At 41.2% G+C, this 19646-nt stretch overlaps 2 protein-coding genes and 5 non-coding genes across 19 annotated transcripts in view; 6 read left to right on the top strand and 1 right to left on the bottom strand.

Annotated features, from left to right (window-relative positions):
- Positions 1–19646, top strand: part of NPL (N-acetylneuraminate pyruvate lyase) — a 34073-nt gene that overhangs the window by 2108 nt on the left and 12319 nt on the right. For 8 of the 13 annotated variants that reach the window (XR_015259255.1, XM_086753891.1, XM_086753892.1 and 5 more), the window contains 9 exons: positions 276–330; positions 732–763; positions 1134–1222; positions 1823–1848; positions 2308–2360; positions 2698–2749; positions 3330–3381; positions 4304–4334; positions 4530–4572. Coding sequence is in view for 9 of the 13 variants with exons in the window: in XM_086753891.1 (XP_086610017.1) it covers positions 3373–3381; positions 4304–4334; positions 4530–4572 (83 nt within the window). In the remaining 4 variants the exon portion in view is untranslated. Of the gene's footprint in view, positions 1–275; positions 331–731; positions 764–1133; positions 1223–1822; positions 1849–2307; positions 2361–2697; positions 2750–3329; positions 3382–4303; positions 4335–4529; positions 4573–4742; positions 4869–7966; positions 8119–19646 lie in introns of those variants that run through there. The other 5 variants (XM_086753898.1, XM_086753896.1, XR_015259256.1 and 2 more) reach the window with 4 other exon arrangements.
- LOC147599920 (small nucleolar RNA SNORD24) lies at positions 122–203 on the top strand. The gene has a single exon (XR_015259293.1). It is a non-coding gene; the product is annotated as a small nucleolar RNA SNORD24 (small nucleolar RNA).
- LOC147599919 (small nucleolar RNA snR60/Z15/Z230/Z193/J17) lies at positions 569–651 on the top strand. The gene has a single exon (XR_015259302.1). It is a non-coding gene; the product is annotated as a small nucleolar RNA snR60/Z15/Z230/Z193/J17 (small nucleolar RNA).
- Positions 817–902, top strand: LOC147599918 (small nucleolar RNA snR60/Z15/Z230/Z193/J17). Its single transcript, XR_015259303.1, has one exon. It is a non-coding gene; the product is annotated as a small nucleolar RNA snR60/Z15/Z230/Z193/J17 (small nucleolar RNA).
- LOC147599917 (small nucleolar RNA SNORD79) lies at positions 3181–3259 on the top strand. Its single transcript, XR_015259288.1, has one exon. It is a non-coding gene; the product is annotated as a small nucleolar RNA SNORD79 (small nucleolar RNA).
- On the top strand, positions 4386–4461 carry LOC147599916 (small nucleolar RNA SNORD47). The gene has a single exon (XR_015259299.1). It is a non-coding gene; the product is annotated as a small nucleolar RNA SNORD47 (small nucleolar RNA).
- On the bottom strand, positions 5592–9668 carry HEBP2 (heme binding protein 2). Its single transcript, XM_010122970.2, has 5 exons — positions 9650–9668; positions 7608–7692; positions 7093–7228; positions 6682–6847; positions 5592–6013 (listed from the first exon to the last, which is right to left on the bottom strand). The coding sequence occupies exons 2-5, from the start codon at positions 7680–7682 to the stop codon at positions 5839–5841; spliced, it is 552 nt and encodes a 183-aa protein (XP_010121272.1). The 5' UTR covers positions 7683–7692; positions 9650–9668; the 3' UTR covers positions 5592–5838.

Below are 19646 nucleotides of genomic sequence, written 5' to 3'. Positions count from 1 at the left end.
GTAAAATATACTTTTGGAAAACTCAGCATAAAATGATGCTTAGTGTTTGTCTAGACAGCATCTTTTGTTCTTATAACACCAATAGGCAGGCTTTATTCCTTGAGTTAAGTTTTCCCTCTGGTGCCACAATGATGACGCTTATTTGCTACTCTTGACCAAGAGAATGATGAGCACTTTTACCACCATAATTTTCCTCTGAGGCACAACAAGTTAGAATACCCCTTGATATTTTGACTTCTGAATATACTATTCGTAAGGTTTATTTTTTCTTCCAGGATTTGAATTATGCACTTGAAGACTTGCAGAAGAAACGTCACCTGGTGAGTGTAGGTGAGTCTGTGCAGGGATTTCTTCCATGGAGCTACTGAAACACTGCAGGGGAAAGGGTGGGATGTGTAAAAATGGGAGGGGTGTGCTTTGAGATGAATGTCCACTAATACGCACAAACAATTTATGCTTGCTAGTATTAAAAAACTCTTGAGTATTTCTTTGTATGTTTTATTTGGGCAACTTTTCAATTTTTCAAAGCTATCACAAGAGGCAATTGCTTGGCACTATTAGTCCAAAGCAGATACAATGATGATGGCATAGTTCAGCAGAATATCCTGTGAAGAACACAGTTTTGTCTTTCGCTCCTATCTGATGTATCTAGCTCTTGTGATTTCTTGCCGGGTGGTGTGGACTTGGCCACAAAAGCTGAGGGATTCTGATTTTTTTCTTATTTTATTCAGGCACTGGGAGATGAAGCTATAAGCTGTGCAAGGTAAATACTGTATTGCCTGCATCTGTAAAAACTTATATGCCTGATGTGTGAAAAGGCTGCGTGTGATGACGGCATAGTTCAGCAGATGACTCGTGGTGATCATGCTGTTTCTGTCTTTCGCTCCTATCTGATGCGGCCTCCTGTACCTTAGGCTAAGTTTGACAGACAATTTCTGTGGAAAGCTGAGGGTGAAACAATACTTTCTTTTGCTCCCTGAATGTGTTTTGAAAATTTGTCTCAGAATAGAAGGACAGAGTAGACTGTGCTTGTGAAATTAAGCACAGATACAGCAGAAAAAATTCTGTAACAAAAGTCTTCATTGATCTGATGTTAGCGCTCTGAGTTCTAGAAGTGTTTGGTTGTTTTGCAGACTGCCCTAGAGAGAGGGTACTTACGCCTCGAGTGTGAGAAGCTATTTTGCCTGTTACGTTGGTGAAGACAAAGCCTTCCTAATTGAAGGTAACTGAAAGACATTTTTTAGAGGGATGCTACATTTGGATGGTGCTGCATTTGAACTGGGAGTTTGTTTTTGGAGATAAGAGGGTCTGCAAATTGATTTTGTTTCTGGATAACCTGAAGCAAAGATACTATACTTAGTGTGCCTTCAGATCCCCTATGCTTCACAATAAAAGCATTAAGTAATTGTTTTGATGTTAAAAGATTTCTAGAATGTGTCTGTTGAGACTAAATGGTGAATGTGGCAGTACTATGAGTTTAGTATCTGAAATGCTTTTCCTGGTTTAGGCCAACCTAGATGACACAAAGTTTGAGTCACCAAACTGCAATTTAGAGGGTTATTCCTTTTCACAATTCCAGCAGTCTCTGGAGTTGAGGGATTGACATCCCAAGGGTGTTGGGGGGAGTGCTGGGAGGTGGCTTTACCCCTCTCTTGTGGAAGGGGATGTGAGTGTTGCAATCTACTGTACATGATGTTGAATCAGGTCTCTGATCCCAATGAGGATAAAACTTGACTAAACGCTGATACAGTATTTCACAGGAACTGTTCTTAATGCTGAAACTTATGCTGAACCCTATCTAATAGCACCTCTTCCTTTGCAGGATTCCAAAGTGTTTCTCATTGCAATGTAAGTACTTTTTTTAAATTTTGCAAGTATTAGCATTAAAAAAAATACGCCTAGAAGTGAAGTATTTAACTGCATGTAAGCTGGGAGTGAAGTGCAAGGGAACAGTGTTGGCTGCTGCTTGCATCTTGGCCAGATCAGGAGGATGCTTAAGGGGAGAACTGCTGGATAAGGCCCAGCCTTGTCAGACTGGTTTGGCTAAACTCTTTGCTGTGTGCGCCTCTTGTGAGGTTGCTCCGATAGCACTATTTGTTTATTTGCCCTCTTCCCCATAGCAACCTCAGCCTAAAGCAGATAGCTGTTGAGTGACTGACAATGTGAGCTGCCTGTGTGATGAGATGTGACTACCTTGACTTCAATCATGGAGGTCGGCAATTAGCTCTATCTGACTTCAGGCACCTGACTAGATTTCATCCTCACGCGCTTGCTTCTGTGCTGTCCTGATACTTTGCTTTGTTCCAGGGCTGGTGTGGTGGAGCTGTGAAGTGATGCGATTGGCAGTGCTACCAGCAAAAGTAAGTTGCCAGCAAATGCATATGGCTGGTCAGAACTGCATGATAGGTGATGGGGAAGTTACTAGACATTGGCTTCTAATTGCAGTGTAGCTGCAGTGTTAACCAGAAGGTTCCTGGAGGATTTCCTTACCTCCATCTCTATAGGTTACCAGCAGCCTGCAGGGTTCACTTACCCAAGGTGCTGGGGACTGAATCTCATACTTTGTGACCACAGACAGTGATAAGATAGTGATGATTGTAGCAGTAATGGACAAATGAGTTTCTGGAAGTCTTACTGAGACTCTAGAGTAGCATCAGCATTGGACTGATGTTCCATTTTCTTATGTGTATATCCTAGACTTGAGAATGGGGGAACTGCTGGATACTCTGTGATAGATGCTTCTTACTTGGTAAGCTGCTTACTTCTCAGTTGCCATACGACTTTTCTACTACTTGGAAATGTTAACTGCTTTCTGTAACTGGAAAGAAATAGCATGGACCAGTTGAAATATGCAACTGTTATGGATTGTTTGAGTTTCTAGTTGATAAGAAAGAAATATGTGGTAACCTGTCAGTGCAGAGCTTGTGTTGACAGTACAAAGCCAATATAATTATTTGCTTTTTAACCTCTTCCTGGTTAAATTAAGTAGTGAGCTTTTGCAGAGAGTAGCATGGATCTTCAATAGCTGAAATAATGTGGTAAATTATTTGTCTCAGTGGCTAGATTAGAGCTTTTACGTGATGTGAATGAAGATGTAGTTGGGGATAAGGTCTGAAATGCTGAGGTCAAGTCCTCTAAAGAGAAACAAAAGTAATAAAACATTAAGCTTCTCTAAGCGTGTACTGTTTGTGATGATTAATTCTGAGCAATGGGAATCTCTCTGAAAGAGGCTGAGGAGGACTCTTGCACTGAAACAGTACCCACATTCAAGCTAGCTCTTGAAGCGCTGCCAAGGAGAGCGTGTTAATAAAATTTCACTGGTTACACAGGGTGAAGCTCGTGGGGCGCTTGTGTGTGAAACAAGACTAGCTTATGTCTGAGGTAAGTGCAGAATACATGGGGTTTGATAATCACTGGAATATTGTCTTTGTGCCATATGCATAGATAGCGTAGGCCTACAACAGATCTGCTTTGGCTTCCTTTATTGTATCCTGATTCTCCACTCAGCTACTGTGGGAATAAACATGATGTGCTTGAAGCAAGAATGGACTTGTATGTAGTACAAGTTCTGAGTTGTACTTAAAAAGGAAGGGCTCTTTCTGAGCAGATAAAGCCTGACAATTCCTGAACTGTAGTCAGTGATGTAGAATTCTGTTTGTATGAACAGAAGATGTGGCCTCAATGACAGTGGAAACAGTAAAGGAGCTGAATGAGTGATAATGTAGTGCAGCAGCAAACAACTCCTGTCATAACTCATATCTGATGTACCTGACTAGTCTGTGAACTGACACTGTAACACTGTACTTGAATTAAAAAGAAAAAAAACCCACCAACTATATATGCTGTGGTTGTCATGACTTAGTATTTTTTTTGTAATCTTGGTTATGTGGGCTGTACACAAATTTAGGATCAAGTTCTAGATTATTGCTGTACAAAATTGTTTCTTCCAGCAGCTTAGTTCACACTTTTTAGGATAGATTTTCAAGGTGATTTCTAAGACTTGTGTTTTAGATATTGAAACTCATTGAATACAGATTTCTGTTGGGGGGAGATAGTATCACAAAGCAAGTAGTAGCTTTGTACTTAACTCAGTTCTTCCCGTGGTAGTAATTCTGCTTTTCCAATTCAACTGGGATTTGTAAGATTTGTATATCCTACTTGGGTGTTGCAAATGGAAATTCTTGTCAGTTGCTGGCTGAAATGCAGCCTCCTTGTAGGTTAAATTAGTTTGGTGAAGAGCTTCATACATAAACAAACTTGCATATAGTGATGTCTGTTATTCTGAAACTTCTCTCTTTCTCAGGGAAGGACTGTGCTGTCTGCAGCATCACTGGGTAAGACCACACAGCAGATTAATTCTGTTAAAAGCTTCCAGAAATATTTGTAGCCACTGATGAAACTAGATTCTGCCACATGAGTCACTGTGATATTACAATTTCCGTTCCACTTCTTTCTGAGGTTACAAAGCTGCTGTGGATCTTTTAGCAGTTGTGCTACTTGCATATGTTAATTGTGTTTTCTTGCTTTAGGTGAGGAGACAACTTTGAAACTACTGCATGAAGAACTGAGAAGGTGAGTGTAACTGTAGTAATAATGAAACTTACTTGCTGGAACAAATGATGATAACCCTAGCTTGAACTCTCTCTCTGAACAGAGATGAAAATCTAAGGTCTGAGTTGTTCCCAGTAAGCTGCTTGTGATGGTTTGGTGCCTTATAATGGTTTTTATGTCTGTCTTAATAGGTGGAAGATTGCACAATAATGAGTTACACTTGCATGAACAGCATTAAAAAAGCCAAGGTGTTGTGTCTTTTTTTTACCACACTGGTAATGTTTTCCTGATACTGACTGGAGCCAATAAAAACTTGTGTAAACTACTTGTTGTGAACTGCTTTCTGACTTAAACAGCTTGCTTACTGGAAAAAAGCTCTAGGCTACTTTAAAAAGCTTCAAATGCTTGATTTAGAGCGGGGACTCAACTAGTTTAAATGCTAGTCCTGCAAGTGTCTTTTAACTTGGGTGTCAGATACTGCTAGTGTGCAGGCTGCAGTTAATCTGACCAATATCAAGATTTGGACAAAGCTAAATAATTGAAGTAGTAATTAGTGTTGTGTAGGTGAGAGCTGAACACTACTACTTGCATAGCTGCTTCTAAAATTACAGGCTGCCAGTAAGTCTGATATTACATGTTCAGGCACAGATGATACACACAGAATAAGCACACAGCTTGGACACTGTTCTGACACTTAACCCTTTTCCACTGGACTCTTGGTCTAATCTGCTTGCTGGCGAGCAAGACAGCATCCAGCCTCCATGAGGGAAAAATAGTTGAGTGGAGAGGTGGGGGGTTTTGCTAATACTGTTTAAAAAAAAAATCTTCCTGCTTATGAGGCACTAGGGCTTGCTAAGGGCTGCTTCTCAAAACTTAATGGTAGGTTTCTTTGAAAAATTCATTTAGTTTCCCCCATCTTTCTGTTGTCTCAGAAGATAACGATATGGGAAAAGTAAACTCTACAAAGAACTCATTATGCATAACACTTAAGATATTGCTATGGCACTTCTAATGAGAAGTAAAACTAGACATCCAAACTGTTCTGCAGGAATACTTTCAGATTATTAGTGTTCCCTACAACCTCTCAATAAGAGGCATGGGTTTTTCATATCTCCCTCCCACTCCAGCTGGTATCATCTACTTGAATGAAAATGACATCTTATCTTGTTCTAGAGAGAATGAATTAGACATGATCTTGTGTCCATGTGCACATAAACTTTCTTCTGTGGTAAAGCAAAAGCCATTAATGTCTGATTAGTAGCCTCTTAATATTCCCCCCTGACTGTATTACTTTTTAAAATACCACACTTCATTGTGCCTGTTGAAGAGCTTGAAGGGACTGTCATAGCCTGCAGTATAGAAGAAGTCTTCATGGAATGGTTGGCCTCTGTTTCTTAAGATTCTGGCCAGGACTTCAGCTTCCTCAGCGTATTTGTCTGGGGAGGCAAATCCACCAAAGGACCTGGTAGAAATGAAAAGGGAGGGGTCTTTTAAAAAAGAGTTCCAGCCTATGCTTTTTATTTTCACAGAAGGAAACTTCACACTTGCAAAGCATGCAGTGTTTGAGCACTTCTCATGCAGTTTGTAGTTAAGTAAACTATGCGGAATGAGTTGTCAGGGAGTGTATGGCTATGTATACTACTCTAAAAGGATTTTAAAAAAATACTCTAAGTTGCTTGCAATTCTGAGAGCATTAGCTGACACACATTGTTGCCTGTGGTCTCAGGGCACAGTAGGGCAAGTGTAGCCTCAGGAGCTTTTCCTGTAGTGAGGAAATGCTGTGCAGGTTTTGTGCGAGTTTGGGATTAAAAATAAAGGGGGCTGCAAGAATTATTTAGGTGTTCTGTAGCACAGAATGTGCCCAAGATGATTCTGTAGGCTGTATTTCTATAAAACCCCCTCAATGCGATATTCAAGTCTGCTGAAAAATGAATGTTTCAAAACTTAGTCATTTCTCTTTGTTCTCAGTAAGACACCCAAGCATAAGAAAGATTTCCAGGTTTGCCCATCAAGCTCTGAACACCACGATAATATCCACAGTTAAAATAAGCTGTAAGAAAGAGGAGTCTTAATAGATGAACCCCTTTCAGTAGCTGTCTTCATTTTGACAACTCTGCCGGTGCTGCTTACCGGACAAAGATGGCTGCTGCCTTCCGCTCTTCAGTAAACACATCTGAGTCAGTGGGCTGTGGTGGGGAGTCCTGATGTTCAAATGGCACAAAGAAAGATATCTTGAAGTCTGCACAGCCAGACTTTACCAGGCATGTCACTGGCACAGTCATATCAATCTTCATTTCTAGAGGAGAAAGGAAAAATGTCGAAGTTGCAAGCAAAGATGTTGCCTAATGGTACTATAAGGGTTCATGCAGATTTATCTTAACAGCAGGTACCAGCCTCATGGGTATAATGGTCTAATGGAGTCACAAGGGTGTTTGACCAGGAAAGGGAACCTGCTGTGTCCTGCAGCTCATCTACTGTTAAATACTCTTCAGTTTGGTCTCCCATTTGTGCTTCTTGCAGTTCAAAACCAGCACACTGTACCTTTCTCGTTCTTCCCTTGGATGTAGTGGAAGAGTTTCCAGAAGCCCTGGCGCATCGCCTCCTTCTGGGTTTCTCCTCTAATGACAGTGCTGACCCACTTTGCTGTCTCATACTGACGTAGTTCGTAATCCTTTGCCTGAAAGGTAGTGAAAGTCATAGTAACCATGAGATAAATACTACACATTAATTAAATTAGTAGCTACTTTTTCCAAATCAGCATGGAAATATTGTTGCAATGAGATAACACTGGGTGGCCTCTTTGTTGCAGACTCTGGGCATACCCTCAACATCAAACCCTCTGATGCAAACAGCAAAACTGCTGTTCTGCCTTAGACTGAGCTCCTTAGAGCTTACAAATAGGTGTTCCTCTCCCTGTTTGCAATTAGGTGTCAACAGTGTTTATAGTAACACTTCCCAGCTCTTCCACACACTTCAGAGTGGGAATCCCAAATCCACCGTAGCTCTGCAGCACCCTGATGGCAGAGAGCTTTGCTCCCCTGGCCTTTAGCACTTACCATTGTCTCTGCTGGGCTCCACCGAGGGGATTGCAGATCCAGGGATAGAAATGTTTGCTTGAAGGATTTTATCATCTTGCCAGAGCTGAAAAGCAAGCACAGTTCATTGGCCTCTCCAACCAATGCAGTATGCATGGGAAGAAGAAAGCACTAGGGCTTTTCTGCCTAGTATCGAAGAGCTTTTCCTCACCCTCTGGTCTCCAATCTTCTAGTAACACTTGCTACACTGAGAAGTGAATGGAAAAGTTCAGGTGAAATATGGTTTCTAAAAGGCAGTTACACCTGAAATGGTGAAAAGCCTGGCTTCCACTGCTTCTCCCTAATGATTCAACAAGAGCTGAAATCCTTTTAGCCTTGAAGGAACCACCAGAGAACCAGGACCTAGAAGCTACCTCTAGGCTCATGTGGGAGTGTTCATCATCCAGGATAAGCTGCCTTCGCTTCCCTGTGAAGTGAAGGCATTTCCTGGCTGCAAAACAACATTGAGATTCTGCAAGTTGTGTGGAAATCCGTAAGTAAAAAGGACTCGAGAAGTTCAGCCAATTTGCTCCTGGATTAACAGGTATTGGTGATGATGGGTACACTGGTAGTGACTGTGCCCATAACTTTATTGGGCCTCGTAATAGCTGATGCCTTTCTTAAAGGCCTTTAGCCCCAGAGTTCTGTGAATAGATGAGATTTTTTTTGTATTTCTGAATACGTAGCTACTTTCCTACGTAGCCTTCCTATGGAAGGAAAAAGCTGAAAATGTGAAAACACTCAGCTTCCTCTCACTGTCCCGAAATAAAGCAAGAGAAAGTAATCAAAATCACTGTTGAAATAGTTGCATCTGGTTAAAAGTAATGAGATTTTAGGAGCCTTCGTTTATGATTTTTGTCAATATTGGGCAAGTTGTGGTTCATGACTTACACCCTGAGAAAGTCTCTGCTTTCTATTACATTACAATGTCATTTGCACTTGACATTGCAAAGACAGCATGTAGTTAAATCGGGAATTATCTTGATGCTTAGATCACAGTATGTTGTCTTCCCAGAATATAACTTAATTGCATAGTTCTTGGGTAACAGAACAAATTTTATTTTATTTCTCCACCTCCTCAACTGCTTATAGCTGCCCACAAACCAAGAAGCCCCTCCTTTGTCAGTTGTAGCTCTGTTTTCATAGGCTTTCACTATTGAAGGTCTGCTGAGCAATTCACAGCATGTCCCACCTCCAGTGGTAAAGTCTTTAAGGTATGCCATCTTTAACAGCATGTTTGTGAATGGCTGTTCTTGTAAAACCAAGAGCTGCTTTGTGCTACCTGACTACCTTCTTATCTGTTTCCATTTCTTAGAACATGTAGACTACTATTGAATACTGTTAATCCTCTTTACCCTGCTTTAGAGGTGGCTACAGGGAGTTTTCTCTTTGCGATCTGTGAGGTTGAAAAGCTTTTATTTTAAAAAAAAAAACCACACCAGAAAACACCCCCAAAACCCTATTGGCAATGATTTCCTTACAATCTCCTTTCTACAACTAGATAGAAGACACATTTTTCTCTTCCTGTGCTCCCGGGACATGTTAGGAAACAGAGAAGTAAATGTTCTTCCATTTCAACACGTGCTGTTGCGGTTGCTGTACCAGCTGCCTTGTCTCTGGAGTTGCCAGTCCCAGCCCCTCCCTGACACACCTTTTCCTAACTGTTGGGTAGATCTCACAGCTCTGTTTTATAACTTTCTAACCAGTACTGTCAATGACTGCATGTAAGAAATATTTTTAATTACATAAAACAATGGGGTGAGGGGAAGACAAACTGAGAAGAATCCTCCAAATATTTGCAGTTGAATTCATTTTTAGATCTACAACAAAGCTTAGCTGTGAGATTTCCATCTGTTCATATAAATATGACTGTAGGATGTCTAGGCTTTTTCTGCAGCTGTTAACATGGGCCAAAGGGACAGAAAGCACAGCAGGCATCTTCACAGCTTGCACTGATGCAGCAGAACATGCCATCCACAAGCTGCTGATTAAATTTTAAAAGCGGAGAAAGTAGACATACTCACATTTTAAGCTGTCGTTGTCCTTCTAGCTATTGCTGTCTGTCCTTCTGAGGCTGCACATACACAATACTGCGTGTCTGTTTATTTTCATCAAACTCCGCCCATCCTACTGGAGGGAGATGCTGTTATGAAAACGAGACCATTGTAGCCATCTCCTGCTCTGGGTCTCATTGGAGGGCTCCCACGCAAATGCCAAAAGCCCCACCTACTGCCCACGAGGCAACATTGGGTCCTGTGTGTGATCTGGCTCCATAAACAGTTTTGCAGGCTTGTGTAACTTCCCCTGGTTTCCATGGCTTTGTGCCTACTTGTATCAGGGTCAGCGGCAGGTTTTGTGCCCTCTGGAGAAATAATTTCACATCAATAATGTTCTCCCCAAACTCAGATTACATGAAAGTGATGGTACAGAATGACAGTTTTTCCTTTTTACCCCTGCGGTAAAATGGTAGGTAGAAATCTGGCTACAAACTGAGCTAGACCATCCTCATGAGATTTCTGTTGGCATGTTATGAAAGGCAGACAGTGTTCTATAATGGCTGTCTGTTTTGAGCGGTATTTGAGACTAATCAGCCCCCTTAGCCCTTGGATATCTGCACAAAGGGGTTATACAAAGCTATTGTGAAATTCTGTCCTGCTCGTAATGCACAAAGGGAAGCTGGACTCTTCATTTAACCAGCTGCAGCTCCAGACATACTTAGGTACCAGCACAATAGGGCAGATTAAACTTCACAGTTTGAGTTCTGAGAACACCTCCCGTGTTTGCTATGGTTTGTGCAAATGCCTTGCAGCCAAATTCAGCTAAACTCTGGGACGTTTGAAAAGAATAGCTGAGAATGACTTTTAACAGGAAGCACACTTTGCTTGCAGAGAACTTAATCAGGATTCTGTGTGATTCCAAAAGGGGGAATAAAAAACCCTCAAACGATGCCAAATAGCAATTGCAAACTTATTTCTAAAGCAACAGGAGTGGGGTGGTGTGAAGAGTGGTTTACTAATGGAGCCTATTGGAACATGCCAAGTAAGAAATGCAGAATCAGTTCTCTGCATGCTTTCTACTTTCATTTTAAGGAGTAAGCTTTCTCTCAGTTTTACCTGTGTTCTGCTTGGGTCAGACAGGAAAATCAGCAGGGCATTTTGGAGAAGCAGAATCTGCTACTTTATGGTCTTTGCTCTGGAGCTGTAGGCATGCAAAGGCACATGATTGTGTGAGGTTAGCTGTTACATTACTCTGTCACCCTAACGTTCCTGTCAAGTGTGCTCTAGTAATTGTTTTCTCCAGAGTAGAGGAGGCCATGTAAAAACTATACCCAGCCATGACAGTTTGGCAAATGTTAACAAATCTACCCCAAGTGTGAGCACAGAGAAGTATTGCCTTGAAAGGGTGGCAATTAATCTGTAGATAAAAAACACAAGCCCTCTGTGAAATTTTCATTTTGTTTCTGAAGCAGAGAGACCCAGAACAAATCCCCAGTTAGTTTGTATGTGTCCAGCTGATGTTTCTGTTCCTGACAAAGAGCTAACTGTTCCTGGTGGAGTAGCCCAGGATTGGAGAACAATCATCAGTGTTTTCCCAATAGGTTGTTTTCCAGCACTCTTGTTTTTCACATATAAATGGAGAGAACATGTCAACAGTTGGAAGAGACAGTAGGGCAGACATGAGGACATGTATTCTGTACATAACTATATACATACCCAAACCATATAGAATTAGGGGGATGGGGAAGGAATTGTGATGGAAGCTGACACACAGTTTCACTGGTACCTCCAAATGGGAAAATCTGAGTACGCCAACTCTGTACCCTTTACACAGAAAAAATAATATGAAAGAACCGTTTTAGCACCTTGAGGCCCCAGTAGTTTGCAGAACGTATGACAGGGAAGTTCAACAGCATATGTGTAGTGCTAATTTGCCTGGCTATCTACTGCATGGGGAAAAGCAAAAAGGGGCAGTAATAAAGGCTCATGCTGCTGATATAATACCAGCCTCTCCTTGTGCACTGTACCTCTAATGCAAAGAGTTGCTGCCCACAGAGGAGCCCTAAATGTACTAACTAAATAGGCAGTAATTGTCTCAAAGGTAGCCTATGACACCTCTGTTTAATCTCATATATATATATGTCTGGGACGTGGCTGGTATTTTCTAGAACAGCTGACAAAGCAATGTTTTTCTGTACTGTTGCCTTAAACTCAAAAAGTAGAGATGGGGGTAGTAGCACATAAAAGCATGTGGTTTGTAGCTTAATTTTACTATTTTCAGCACATACTTCTGGGCATTTTTTTTCAGGCTAGCAGCTTCTTTTGGAGAAGTATAAGGACAAGCCTGTGATACAATAACTTGTGATTTTAATTTTCCTTTCTGTCAACTCTCTCTATGCTTGTCTCTAACAAGCCCAGACAATAACTTAAGCAACAGGCTGTAAAGATGCAACACCCTGCAAAAATGCTTACATCTGCTCTGTGGCAACATAACAATAGCTGCTGTCAAATTCATGCAAGTGTGTTTTAAGTTGCCTTTATCCCTAGAGGCAAGCGCAGACAGCTTGCACAAAAACGGTGAATCTTTTCCACTGTCAGCATTGGAGAAGCCCAGGGAAAAATGTTTTATAACAGTATTGTTAATGGTAACTTTGAGTCATGTTCTTGTCACTGACAAGTTTGTAGCGTAATATGAAAAAATTGCATGTGAGGGACAGAAAGGGATGCAGGTGTCTGGAATATGGCCGCTCACATGCTCGAACAAGTGGCCTCAACTCAAGTGCTCCAGGCAGTTCGGCATTTCTGCCTAAGCCTGTCAGAGCATCAGTTAGCCTTGCATTTGGTAATAATTTTGATTTAAAAGAACTGAGACTCTTCATGTATAAATCACATTTGCTTTTGCAAACACACACTTTATCAGATGATGCAGAAGCCCTTATTCACAACACAGAAGTTGAGCATGTGATGCTTATAGTTTCTGTAATTAACAGTCCAGGGCAGCAAAAGTGTCTTTATATGTTGTTAGATGAACTGCGGTTTTCTGCAAATTCATCTCCCAAAAGAAGTTTCATATCTTCTTGCTCTAAAGAAAGAGAAAGCCTTCTAGTAAATTCCATTTTATATCTTATTCTCACTTCCAGCAAGGAAAATGATGAAGCATAAGCATGCCATCTTCTAAAGAAGCAGCTGGATGTACTATAGTGCTGCTCCAAGGAGATTCCGTATTTCCCTTTGCGGAAGGGAAACCTCTGCCATAACTCTACTGTTAGTATTTAGACCTTATGGTATAACCTATGCATTTTGTCAGCACACCGATTTTTTAACATTGGGTTGGCCTTAAGCCAAAAATAGTTTGCTTTCTGGAAAAGCATATGTGGATTTTGTCCATCTGCTTTTTGCCTGATGACAGCTAATTTGTTACGAATGACACATGAAACTATCGTATCTTCCTGCTACCTTGAACAGCTAGCATTTAGCATTACCTAAAATCTTGCTAAATGAGTGAGTCCTTGCTCACTTCATCAGAGACTGCACGGAACTGACTCCTCTTCACCAGATAAAAAGCTTCCTATGTCCAACAGCACACCAGAGCACTCCTCACTTGGAATTTTCCAAGATTTCTCTGCTGCAGGTCATATTTTGGAATCATTCTAGGTTTGGAGAATTAATCCTAAATTAATCCTTCCTTCCAGCTGCCACAAAAAACCTTCTTAAACCTTCCTGTCTTCTGTCCACAGAGCCCAGAGAGAGACTAGAAGCTTTCTCAGCTTTATAAACTACTTTATTCGCTTGGCTTTTTTCCAAAATAAGGGTTATTTTTAATATGGATCTATTTAGGGATCTAGCTATCAGCTGAACCCCACAAGCAGTTGTCTCAGTAAACTTCTCTAGCCAGCATTGATACTCATCTAAATCCACAGAAAACTCGCTGTCCTCTCTGAGTGCTGGAAGGAGAGGAAGTGAATTAATCTTCTCCTACAAATTCATCCGCATTGTGCTACTGACAGATTCTTCTCAGAAACAAGAATATGAAACAAGGTGAATGTTTATCCTTCAGATAAGAACATCTCATTCAGGGAAACAGGATTATGGTCACATAGGTAACAATGTTTGCTAGACAAAAAGCCCTGACACAAATCTATTGTATTGCTATTTTTGCTTTTTAAAATGGTTTTTAACAATAGCTTAAGCTATAGGCTAAGGTGAGAGGGAATACACGTTCTTTGCAAACACAACTCCGAAGAGGAAAGAGCCAGGCATCTATCATCTGAGAACATTGCTTAGAGAGAGGGCCCCAAAAAACCAACCTTAAGGAGAACAGGCATTTACTGATCGTATTTTACCTACTTTCGTAGGAAAGTCTGCTATTTGAAGTCACCAGCAATCCGTACCACAAATAATGCTCTCAACCAATACAGAGAGAGAAGTAGTTAGCGACCACAGTGGCATCCCAAAGCCTCTTGCATCTCACCTGCTAGACAGGCTGCTCCTCTGCCCAGGGCCTGAGTTAAGCTCCTGACCGTGCTGCAGAACTATTTTGAGAGAATGGGAACAGCCCCAATAGTCTGAAAAGGACCCAGATGTGCAGAAATTGCCCTAGAGAGGCCAGGGTTTCCCTATGGAGTCTCAATGACCTGAAAACATGTCAAGAGATGACAGAAACAAGCCCAGAGCATAAGGACTAGTATCTTAGAAAAATGTTAAATGAAATGTTCTCCTAAATTAATAATATTTTCCACTTTCTCTAAAAAGACATTAAGAGATAACTGAAAAAAATGGTGAGTTTCTTGTTAGGGCTGTCTCTATTGTGATAGCTCTTCAGCAGTATCAGTTGAGGACCACTGTGGTACATACCGGGTAATGTGAAGCAGAATGAGGAATCCATTACAAAGCCCTTGCAATCTAATCATGAATGTGTATGTTGGCACACAGGCATTCATGATGCATGGCTGTAGGAAAGTGTTCTCCTTCTGACCTGTCGATCCAACTAACCACCTAATCGATCAGTTATCCTAGCTGAGGGTTTGTCTCCTAAGCTTCTTCCTGATCTTAGTTGCATGAGTACGGATCGTATCAGAACTTCTCCCATCTTCTAACAGTGGGGATTTTGGTAGTGGATGTGGGTGGGCATTTTTGTTATTTAGATTATGCAAGTAAGGCCTCCAGAGAGGGATTCTTTAATAACCTGGTCTCTCTTTCTCTCCTTTCTCAAGTTGAGCCAATGCTGCATTCTGCAGCAGATGGCACTGTTGTTTGTGTTTGGAGGTGAGTTCTACTTCAATGCAAAAGTCCCTCAAACTCTCTTGGTTGCCAGTGGTCATTTTAGTTTACTACTAGATTCAGTGTACTGTGATAGTTCTTTCTATTTCTAAAGCCTTACATTTGAATATACTCTAGTATCTATTAGTGAACTGTTAATGGGAAGCTTAAACATTTAAGCATCTTAACATCTAAAAAATTAACATCTTGGCATGTTAAGACATCTTTTATGCAGCAGACACACCAGTCTGAATGTCTGTATTAGGACAGTTAAGAAAATCCTAAGTTAGGAAAATCCTCCAGGTTCTGCTCAATTCTAGAAGAGTTAAACTGGCAAGCCTCTAGGCAGAACTGATATCCAGCTTAACAGTTTAAAACTCAAATTTAAAATCTGAGAGGTCAGTATTGCTGTTGATTTTTGCACCTTTAGATTTAGAGCAGAGAAGATGAGGTGGATGCTTTACATCTAATGACATCATGTCAGCTTCTCAGATAATGTACTTCTCAGAACCAGCCAGCCAAGATGGCTTTTAACAGAATTGCATCACTTTCACAGGTGTTGTCTTCTTTAATTTCATCATTTCAGCTTGGGTACTTCATATTTGTTCTGAAAATAGACTTGGGTCTGTATTTGAAAGAAAATTGTATCTGGATTATTTATTTATTACAGAGAAAAACAGAAGCAAAACTCTAGTTTAATTATGCCCAACCAGAACTGCACTCATAGTAGCTTGAGAAATGGGAAAATCCAGATGTCAAAGCTGTATAGGTAGAGAGAAGTGTGGTTTGGGAAAAGTAGAAGTGAAGGACAGGGGTGGTAAATTGTAGTCAGTGTAGAAAATATTGAAAGTGTTAACAAAGCAGCCTCCCAAAAGTCTGGAGGAAACTGGCAGGGCCTTTGGCTTTAGTAATTAACCTACCTCAGCAAATCAGTTATTTGAATAATGGAGTTCTTACTAGTTATGTGAATCCACTATGTTGGCACATGGCAACAAAAAAATGTTTTTAAGTTCCCTGTTTGAAAATACCTTATGGAGTTATTTAGATAAGGTTTTGACATTCATGTTCATTTATGTTCCTTATAGTAATATTGCTTAAATCTATAAAACCATATTTTTATTCCTATACTTGTGTTGGAAAAATAGCAACTGATTTTTGATGTTGTTTTCACTGGTGTCCTTATTATCCTTTGAGCTTTGGCACCACTGACACTTTACTGCTTGTTTCAGTGGTAACTGGGAAAACACTTTTCCAGTCACTGCACAGCACGCTGCAGCTGCAGACAGCCTAAACTCTTCTTCCGCCTTGCCCAAAATTTACAGTGCAGATGTTGGAACCTGAATGTGAGTTCACATATTCAGATTTTCCTGAATATAAATTCTCGCAGCCATTGAAGCCTTTCTAAATGTTTGGGGTTTTTTTTCCATTGGAAGGATATGCGTGGCATTAAACATGCACTTGAAATGAGTACAAAGGAGAGGAATTATTTTAAATGGCGACAGTAAACTCATTTCTTCTTTCTCTCATCCTTAAGATTCTGAACTCACATACACATTATTGGCACTGCTGATTGCATGTGGTAAGCTGGCACTCGGGAGATGAGTGTGCAGGTATTCATTTGCTGGTGACTGTAGGAGGAATGAAGAGAGTTAGTAATTATCCACTGCATTATGTAGTGCTGCTGAACTTGACCTGTGCTGTCCTTCAAACCTCTGGGATAACTTGTGTATTGGTTTTGGCTAAAGCACGCTTCTGGTAATTACATAGGGACTTATCAGTGTAAATATCAGAGAGTCTCAGAATCTTTACTATAATTTTCTTAATGGCATTCCTTCCAAAAGTAAGGAAAGACTGTCCTGAAGCACAAAACCCTCACCCAAGGACTAGGGGCGAGGTACAGAGGCAGTGAGGGGAGCCAGGAACAGTGATCATGGCTTTAAAGGATGTGGGAATATAGTTCCAACTCTGAACCAGCACTGAACTAGGGAGGTGATGGGCTGGGGCAACTCTAAAATTTCTCAAAATGTCTGTAAAGTACTGTAAGATTTTAACCCCCTCTAGGCAGCTCTAAAGCACTGTACACCTCTTCTAAATTGCTGCAAAAGTCCTGTAATCAGCTCTGAAGAGCTGTAAGGACCTCTGCATTGCTGCAATGAGGCAATTGCCTCAAACCAGATGTAATTTACACAACTCTAAGTGGTCTCTAAAGCACTGTAAAACTCTTCTAATCAGCTCTAAACTGACACTAAATGGCTCTAAACATCTCTAACGATTTATTACAACCTTTAAAGTGCCTTTAAACTTCCTGTAAACAGCTCTAAAGATCTGAAATTAACTCCAAATTCCTCCAAAACTCCTCAAAAGCACACTAAGCAGTTCTGAGGAGCTGTAATATCCCTTTAAAGAGTGCTAGGGTCCTCTAAACTACACTAACATCTTTCTAAACCTTCTCTTAGCAGCTTTCAGATTCATCTGATCTTATCTAGAACTCCTTATATTGATCTGAAGATCCCTGAATTTCCTTTGGGTCTCTTAAACGCCTCTAAGGACCTCTAAAACTCCTTGAAGATGCTCTGAGGTGCTCTAAACCTGGTAGAATGCCACCTGACAGCTACAAAACACTTCTGATGAGCTCTTAAAGAGCTATTATGACACCCCCTAAATTACACCTTTTAAAATCGTGTAACTGATTCTAAAACACTCTAGGATGCCACTAAACCAGCCTGGACTTCTTTAAACAGCTCCAGAATACCTCTAAAAGGCACTACACTGCTCTACAACACATCTAAACAGCTCTACAACTCTTCTGATCAGCTATAAACAATGGTGAGAAGCTATAAATTCCTCTAAAACCTCCACTCTACCTCTCTGAAAATCCTCTACAAAGCATTAATACCTGAAATTCCTCCACACCGCTTTAAGCAGCAGTAAAATGTTTCAAAATAGATCTGACCCCTCACAGTCTCCTTGTTTAGAACTCCTTTCTGCAGTTCTGAAACTCCTCTTTAAAGAAGCAGCGCTAAAACTTCTCTGAAGTCCTCTAAAACCGCTCCGAACAACCCTAAGCAGCTCCACATCACTCTAAATTGACCTAACTCCTCTAAAGCCCCTATCAACAGCTCTAAGCAGCTCTAAAGTCCTGTAAAGTGTGGCAAAACTCCTGTAAAGCATTCTAAACAACTGTAAACTCCTTTACCTCTTCTAAACCTCTCATAAAAACCTCAGAGCTCCTCTGCAGTTGCTAGAGGCAGCACTAATGTTTCTCTAAATACATCTAAAATGCCTCTAAATCTCTACTATATGACTCTAAACTCCTCTACACAGCTCTAAAATTCCTCCACAGAGCTCTAAGCAGCTCTAAAACCTTTCTAGACCAATCTGTAACTCCCACAAACTGCACTAAGCAGCTCTAAACCACTTCAAGCTACTGTAAAACTTCTCTTAGATGCTGTCAACAGCACGAAGTAGCTCTAAAACTCTCTTAAAACACTCAGAAGGTCTTCTGAATTGTCTCTAAGTGGCTCTACAGAGCACTGAATTGTCTCTGAACCTCCCCAAATACACTGTTCTTCTAGGGCCAGTACTGCTTAACCTCTTCATTAATGACAGAGCACAGAGCACCTTCAGCAAGTTTGCAGAGGGGCCTTGACAGGCTGGAGAAATGGACTGACAGGAGCCTCATGAACTTCAACAAAGGGAAGTGCAATGTCCTGCAGCAGGGGAGGAATGAACTTATGCACCAGCACAGACTGGGGGCCACTCAGATGGATAGCAGCGTGGCTGAAGAGGACCTGCGGGTCCTGGTGGACAAGCAGTGTGACTCTGTGGTAGCCTGCTTTAGAAAACGAGTTGCCAGCAGGTCAAGGGTGGTCGTAATTCCCATCTTCTCAGCACTAGTGAGATGCATCTGGAGCATTGGGCTCCCCAGTAAAGGGAAGACACGGACTTCTTAGAGTGAGTGCAGTGAAGGGCCTTGAAGATGATCATGGGATTGGAGAATCTGTATTACAAGGAGAGGCTGAGAGAGCTGGTACTCCAGCCTGGAAAAAAAGAGAAGTTACCCATAGGGGTGGAAGAGCATAGAGAAGATGGGATTTCTGGAAGAACGAGATGAGCCTCAAAGAAAATAAAAATAAATGTGCTTTGTGAGAACCTGTTAATAAAGCCAAACCCCAGAGAAAGCAATCTCTGCATGTGAACAGCCCACAGTGAGCATATTTTGGAGTGGAGGATGAATACCACAAACCCCAACTCCTGAGATTATTATGTGACTACATGAAAAATGTGCTCCCAGAGCACATAACAACGAGGGATTGTTCTCTATTGCAGGCACTGAATGCTCTCAAAACACGCTCTAATAGAAGATCTGAAAGTACACACTGAAGACAGAATGATTTTTTTGCACCTGTTTTATGGATGGGTGTAGAAAACCCAAATGATTTTCCCCAGGAAGCAAACTAAACCCGTAGGAGAGCTGCAAGCTGCAGGCATTGGGGTGTATTCAAGAAAGACCGATTGCTAACTTTTTGGTAGTCAGTCCAGGTGCACTCTATATGGCCTTTCATAGCCTCTTTTCTTCTGAATCTGTTAAATGGCAGCCACAAATTTGTGCACGGCACTACCTTGTCTTAAGAGGTGCTGGTGGTCTAGCGGCCAGATGTGCTGGGAGAAGATGTGAATTCTGGACCAGCTGTGGTTCTGGTGAGATGGAGGAGGACTGTGCTGTGCACAGCTGCATTTCGGCCGTGGGGCCCAGACTCTGCAC

The sequence above is a fragment of the Chlamydotis macqueenii genome, chromosome 8 (assembly GCF_036417535.1).
Source record: "Chlamydotis macqueenii isolate bChlMac1 chromosome 8, bChlMac1.mat, whole genome shotgun sequence".
Classification (NCBI taxonomy): domain Eukaryota; kingdom Metazoa; phylum Chordata; class Aves; order Otidiformes; family Otididae; genus Chlamydotis; species Chlamydotis macqueenii.
The sequence above is the reverse complement of the archived record's forward strand: the minus strand, read 5'-3'. Positions and strand labels throughout refer to the sequence as shown.

Coding starts and splice junctions, on each gene's coding strand:
- HEBP2 (XM_010122970.2), bottom strand. CDS start 7,682: ATGATAAAATCCTTCAAGCAAACATTTCTATCCCTGGATCTGCAATCC. Junction 7,229..7,607: donor GGAGCCCAGCAGAGACAATG/GTAAGTGCTAAA, acceptor ACTACCTTTCAG/GCAAAGGATTACGAACTACG. Junction 6,014..6,681: donor GCAGCAGCCATCTTTGTCCG/GTAAGCAGCACC, acceptor CATTTCTACCAG/GTCCTTTGGTGGATTTGCCT.